At 62.4% G+C, this 6,156-nt stretch overlaps 1 protein-coding gene across 1 annotated transcript; it reads right to left on the bottom strand.

Moving 5' to 3' along the window:
- Nucleotides 1-31: 31 nt before the first annotated feature.
- GALK1 (galactokinase 1) lies at nucleotides 32-4,661 on the bottom strand. Its single transcript, XM_080679654.1, has 8 exons — nucleotides 4,376-4,661; nucleotides 3,246-3,435; nucleotides 2,670-2,789; nucleotides 2,376-2,511; nucleotides 2,088-2,269; nucleotides 561-711; nucleotides 310-472; nucleotides 32-227 (listed from the first exon to the last, which is right to left on the bottom strand). The coding sequence occupies exons 1-8, from the start codon at nucleotides 4,538-4,540 to the stop codon at nucleotides 156-158; spliced, it is 1,179 nt and encodes a 392-aa protein (XP_080535780.1). The 5' UTR covers nucleotides 4,541-4,661; the 3' UTR covers nucleotides 32-155.
- Nucleotides 4,662-6,156: the final 1,495 nt, after the last annotated feature.

The following is a 6,156-nucleotide window of genomic DNA, read 5'->3' as shown; positions in this document are numbered from 1 at the left end:
CTCTGATGGCCAAGCACACACCACCTCTAGAGGTACTGAGGTCTGAGGCACAAGTTTATTGAGCACCCAGGTGCGGAGGGCAGGCGCCAGCGGCACGGAGCTTCCTGGCTTGCTGCCGGGCAGGCCCATGCCCGCGTGGAGCTCACCAGGGCAGCTCACCAGGGCAGCACCCGGGCACCGTCGGCGGCCTGGGAGAGGTAGAAGGTGGCGGTGCCACTATACTGCGCCTGTGGGAGAGGCAGAGGCCTGGGCTCGGCGGGATCCTGGGAACCTGCTTCCCCCCTCGCCCCGGCCCCAGCGCCCACCCACCTGTATGTGCTGCATGGCTTGGGGAGCAGCGGACGCCTCGAGCAGAGTCACCGTGCAGCCACCAAAGCCGCCGCCCGTCATGCGGCTGCCGTAAACGCCGGGCGCAGACAGCGCGGCCCGCACCAGCTGGTCCAGCTCCGGGCAGCTCACCTCGTAGTCATCCCTGCAGAGCAGATGCAGGGCGGGCCTGGGACCAGCCCCACCCGGCCCGGGGGACAGCCTGTGCCGGTGCCCGGTGCCCAGGGCCTCACCTGAGGGAGTGGTGGCTCTCCACCATGAGCCGGCCGAAGGCTCTGTAGTCGCCCCGGCGGAGGGCAGCCGCTGCCTGGGCCGTGCGCCTGATCTCCCCCACGACATGCCGCGCCCGCCGGAAGCCCTCCTTGCTCACCAGCTCTCTGCCCGCTGGAGAGGAAAGGGGTCAGCCGACTCACCACCCACTGGCAAGGGCCCCTGCGGACGTGGGGGACAGGGCACCATGGCTCCAGGTGGTGGGGGAGCCTCCGGTGGGAGGCCTGGCTCTGGCAAGGCCATGGGTAGAACCTTGAGCTGGTCACTAAGCTCCCAGCACTTTCCCCTCAACTTAAAGTGGGGCACCCAGGCCCAGGTGGTCTGACACCTGCAGAGCTCCCGGCAGGGCGCCTGGCACACATGGGTGCTCATATCCGCAGTTCAAGTCCCAGACCCGCGGCCTCCAAGGCGAGTGGGACGCAGGGCCTCCCGGGGGCCGAGGGAGAGCAGAGGGAGAACCCCACCCCGCCCCCGTCTGCGCTGGCACCACATGGAGCCTCGAGGGCTGGGGCTCCAGAGGTGGGGATGGGAGAGGCACAGGCAAGGGCACAGGGCACACCAGGACCAGCAGGCTCCCCCTCCCCCCCCCCCCCACACACACACACTGGGGAGAGGGCAAGCCGCAGCCCCGAGGGCCAGGGCACCTGCTACCTAAATCGACTACCTTCCTGTGTATCAGAACCCTAAAAACGTCTCACTCTGTGAACCCACTCCTAGGACTCTCATCCTAAGAATAAGAGAATGCAGAGAAAGACACGGCTAAAACGTTCATCACAGTGTTAGGTGTAATTTTCATAAAGTGGTTAAAGCCCTAGCTGGTTTGGCTCAGTGGATAGGGCGTCGGCCTGAGGACTGAAGGGTCCCAGGTTCGATTCCAGCCAAGGGCACATGCCTGGGTTGCAGGCTCGATCCCCAGTAGGGAACATGCAGGAGCCAGCCGATCAATGATGCTCTCTCATCATTGATGTTTCTATCTACCTCTCCCTCTCCCTCTCCCTTCCTCTCTAAAATCAATAAAAATAGATTTTTTTTAAGTTTTTTTAAAAAAGTGATTAAATTACCATGTACCTGGATGTCGGAATATTAGCTTAAAAAAAGCCATGTTGATGGGCCTTTCATGGCATAGAATAATGTTACATTTTTTTAAAGGGAGAGGGTGACGATATTCAACTTTGAAAAACATTTTTCAAAGGGGGATTCCACTTGGAAGACATAGATGTTCAAAAGCACTGGGAGGAAATATGCTCAAACGCTAACGGTGGCTGTCTCCGGGCAGTGGCCTTACCGCGTAGTCTTTGTACTTGTCTGCAGTCCTCATGTTAGGAACAACGGTACTAAGATTCCCAGCAGCCCTGCTGAGGTTGGAGCCCTAAGTTCACAGTGTTTGGGGAGTGGGCAGAGCATGGCAGGGGTCCTGGGGCTGAGGTCCTCGCAGACCCAGCAGGGGGCCCCGCTGTCTCCAGGACAGACGGCATCCGGCCAGCTCTCACCCTCCAGCTCCTCCATCTGCACCTCCCGGAGGCTCTCCTTGCCCAGCGCCCGGGCCACTTCTTCACACTGGCGTCGCCGCAGGGGGTACTCGCTGGAGCCCAGTGAGTGGCGGACGTTGGAGTTGGTGATGAGCACAGCCAGCTTGGGGTCTGACAGTGGCACCAGGCTTGTCTCCAGGGACCTGGGATGGAGTTGGTGTAGAGAGGACAAGGCCAAGTGTCTGCCTGCCATGCCCCGCAGTGGACATGCTCTGCCCAGAAGTGGAGGAGACAAGGGGGGCCCCTAACCTGCAGTCGATGAGCAGCGCATGGCCCTTCTGCGCCAGCAGAGCGATGAGTTGGTCCATAATGCCACAGGGCACCCCTGCGAAGCTGTGTTCGGCCCGCTGACACACCTGGGCCCGGGCAGCTATTGTCCCCGAATCTGTGGCACAGGGTGAGATGGGGAGCTTGGGGCCCAAGAGGGGGCACCAGGGGCAGGTGGGTTCCCCGCCCCCTCTGAGAGCCACAGCAAGAGAAGAAGTCGACCACAGGAGACCTCGGGCGAGGCAGGCTGGGTGGGAGCTGGGTCCTGGGAGGTACCTGGGCAGAGCTGCTGCAGGAAGGTGTACGTGGCCACTTCCAGGGCTGCCGAGCTGGACAGCCCACCCCCCAGGGGCACTGAGCTGACCACCACTGCGCTGAAGCCAGGGAGCGGGGCGGCTGCAGGGGAAGCAATGGGTGAGGGTCAGTTGCGCCGTCTGGGAGGATGGACACAGGAAGGCACGTCCTGTATTTCGGTATGACGTGAGGCAACTGCCTGGTGCCTGCTTCCAGGAATGGGTCTCAATTGTCAAAGACCACCAACCTGCTGGGCCAAGGGGCCCATGGCCCTCCATCCTTCTACCCTGAGGTTCCCGGGACACAGTCTTCCCAAGTTCTCCTGGTTTAGGGCTCCGGAGGCCACAGGTTAGGGTTTGAATCCTGACTCCTCCCATCATGTCATGGGCAACCCAGGGCAAGGCCTGGACCCTCTCAGGGTGTCAGTTTCCCCATCTGTACAACGGGATGCTCTGTCCTGCAAGCCTACCCCGAAGTGGATGAGGTGAGCTAATGGGTTTTACGGCTGAGAGGTGGTGCTCGCGGCTCCTGAACTTGACCCAGGCCCGGGTCCCATACCTGGGTAGTGCTGAATCACGCCCTTGACATAGTTGGCCCATCGGGGGGTCCCAGGCTCCAGGGACCGCTGGGCTGTGGGCAAGGGGAACTGCAGCCGCCTGGGCTCATCAGCGTCCTCAGAGGCGGTGAGGAGGGAGACGAGGCCGTCTGCCCGGGAGCTGCCCACCATCACGGTCACCAGCTCCAGAGCCTGGCAGGGCAGAAGAGACAAAGGGTATGCAAAGCTTCCGCCAGCTGATGGAGGGACGAGGCCCCTCTCATGCTGAAGTCCCGAGGGATGTGGGACAGAAGGGAGCGTGACCTCCAGGCTCAACAGGAAAAGAACGGCAGTGTCTCACGGAAGAGCCTGAGGGCTGAGCTGGCCTTGGGGGCTTAGGCCCTGCCCCCTGGATTCTCAGGGGCGGGACCAGTGCAGAGAGCACACCTGGACTCTGCCCTCCACGTGGGCGCCCAGCTGTGGGCACAGTGGAACGCGAGCTCCAAAGGAAAACAGAGTCAGGAGCTCCACTGATGCCTTCCCATTTGGGGGTAACCTCAGGTGTGCTGTACCCACTCACTTGCCAAGCTGCGGGGTGGGGCGACAAGAAGCCCTGGCTGAGAGCTGGGAGGCCTCCTGAGTCCAGTGAAGGCCCGCCAAGCACCAGCTGTGTGACCTTGAGCAGACCCCTAGCCCTCTCTGGGCCTGTCTCCCGCTCTGCACTAGTAAGTGGACCAGGCTGGAGGCTTAGGGCTAGCTCTCGCAGGGTCTGCAGGGCCTCGTGGAAGCCAGAGTCTGAAGCACCTCCTTCCACGTGCAACACACGGGGGGGCCCCACATTTTGAGGTGGCTCCCAGATTGCTGGTAAGGATCAGCAGTCCACCGAGGGCGAGCTGGAGCGAAGAGGCGTCGGCACACCCCCTCCCAGCCTACTTCCTCTCGGATCGCCCTTCCTCCCTTCCTACGTGAGCAATGCCCCGTCCCAGGGTCCCTCCCACGTGCTCGGCCCCCAAACTCGCCGGAGTTGAAGTTCGGCGCGGCCCGACCCACAGTTCACGCGCGGACCAGGCGCCTCCCCGCGCCCCTCTGGCCCGCCTTCCCGACGGGGCGGCCGGGACCCCCGGAGAGGCTCGGGTCCCCTCGCAGCCCTCACCATGGGCAGCACCAGGCCCTGGTTGTAGTCCGTGTGCTCCCCGATGAGGTTGACGCGGCCTGGCGCCGACACCGCCAGCTCGGGCTCGGCCCCGAACTCCTCCCGGAAGGCCGCCCGGGCCTGGGCCAGCAGCTCCGCGACCTGGGGTGGTCTCGAAGCAGCCATGACGCTCGCCCTCCAGCGCCGAGGTGCAGCCCGATCGGAGCGGGATGCTCGGGGCGGGGCCGCGGCGGGGGGCGTGCATTCCTGCGCCCGCGCCCCTGCCCCCGCCCGGCCCGCTGGCCCCGCCGGCCCCGCCCCGCCCCGCCCCGCCCGCTGCGCCGTCCTGTTCCTCCCGCGGGGGGGCGGGGCCCGGACTTTGGGAAGGAGCGCGGGGCGCCCACTCGAGTGGTATCGGGCCGACTGGGAGGTCTGAGCCGCCCTTCCCTGGCTCTGTGCCCACACCCCCCCACCCACAGCCAGAGCGACCCCGCTGCGACCCAGCCGACGGGGGGTGGGGGTGGGGGTCCCAAAGGGACCGCCTAGGACTAGGTCCTAAAGTCCCGCAGCTGTGGGAGGTCACAGCCCCTGGCCACGGAGGTCTCCAGAAGGGTGGCCTGGCCTCAGTGTAAGGAGGGATAAAGCCAAGTTTGGTGGTGACAGGGAGTGGCTCTCCACGGGCGCCTTTCCCGGGGTGGACACGCAGGCACAGCTCCTGGCTGTGAGGGCTGAGGCGGGTGGCCATGGACAGCAGTGGGCCCCGCCCCTGCTGGAAGGACCTACCACCGCTGCCAAGGTAGGCTGGGCTGTTGGCCCGAGCAGGGGTGACTGATGGTTGCCGGGACCTGGGGGGTGGCAGGGTGAGAGGGTGATAGCTAGGGGTACTGAGTTCTCTTTGAGGCAAATGCTCTAAGATTGACTGTGGTGATGGTTGTAGGTATCTGTAAATACACTAAAACCACGGAATTGTACACTTTAAAAAAAAAAAACACATGTTTTTATTGCTTTCAGAGAGGAAGGGAGAGATAGAAACATCAACGATGAGAGAATCATGGATCAGCTGCCTCCTGCACGCCTCCTACTGAGGATGGAGCCCACAACCTGGGCCTGTGCCCTTGACCAGAATCAAACCTGGGACCCTTCAGTCCACAGGCCGGCACTCTATCCACTGGGCCAAACCCACGCAGTGGTCGGCAAACTCATTAGTCAACAGAGCGGCAAACCGCGGCTCGCATGTGGTTCGCGAGCTGCGGTTTGCCGACCACCGGGCTAGGGCAAGGAATTGTGCACTCTACATGGGTGAACTGTATGGTATGTGTAGTAGGTCTCGGGGCAAGTTGAAATGAATGTCAACCCACAAGCCATGTCTCCTCAAGGAGGCACCGCTCTGTTGGGGCAGCTATGAGCGAAGCAACAGCCCCCTTCTCCAGGAATCCTTTGCCCATCTCAGCCTTGACGTCCGCAGTCCTGAGCCCAGTCTCTTCCCTTGCTGCTGTGTGATCTCAGGCAGGTGACTGGGGCTTCTCTGAGCCTCCGTCTCTCATCTGTAAAAGGAGGCTAGAGATTCCTCGTTAACAGATTGTTATAAAAGGAGCTAATGAGATCATCATGACTGAGTGCCCAGCCCAGCACCCAGCACTTAGTAAACACAGAATAAGTGTTTGCTATTATTATGTCACCCATTAATGCAACAGACACTAGAGGACTCTCCTTGGTGCAACTGGCCAGACAGATAAAAGCCTGGGGCGCTCACTCTGGTGGGGAGGCAGACACAATCTGGCCACTGAGCCCACGGCTGGCAC

The sequence above is a fragment of the Plecotus auritus genome (assembly GCF_963455305.1).
Source record: "Plecotus auritus genome assembly, chromosome: 7".
Classification (NCBI taxonomy): domain Eukaryota; kingdom Metazoa; phylum Chordata; class Mammalia; order Chiroptera; family Vespertilionidae; genus Plecotus; species Plecotus auritus.
This window is presented reverse-complemented; position numbering and strand designations above follow the sequence as displayed.

Bases quoted from the DNA above. Each gene is read 5' to 3' on its own strand.
- GALK1 (XM_080679654.1), bottom strand. From the start codon at position 4,540: ATGGCTGCTTCGAGACCACCCCAGGTCGCGGAGCTGCTGGCCCAGGCC. The intron at 2,512-2,669 runs GTACCTCCCAGG...CCTGTGCCACAG, and splicing joins CCTGCAGCAGCTCTGCCCAG to ATTCGGGGACAATAGCTGCC. The intron at 228-309 runs GTGGGTGGGCGC...CCTCTCCCACAG, and splicing joins AAGCCATGCAGCACATACAG to GCGCAGTATAGTGGCACCGC.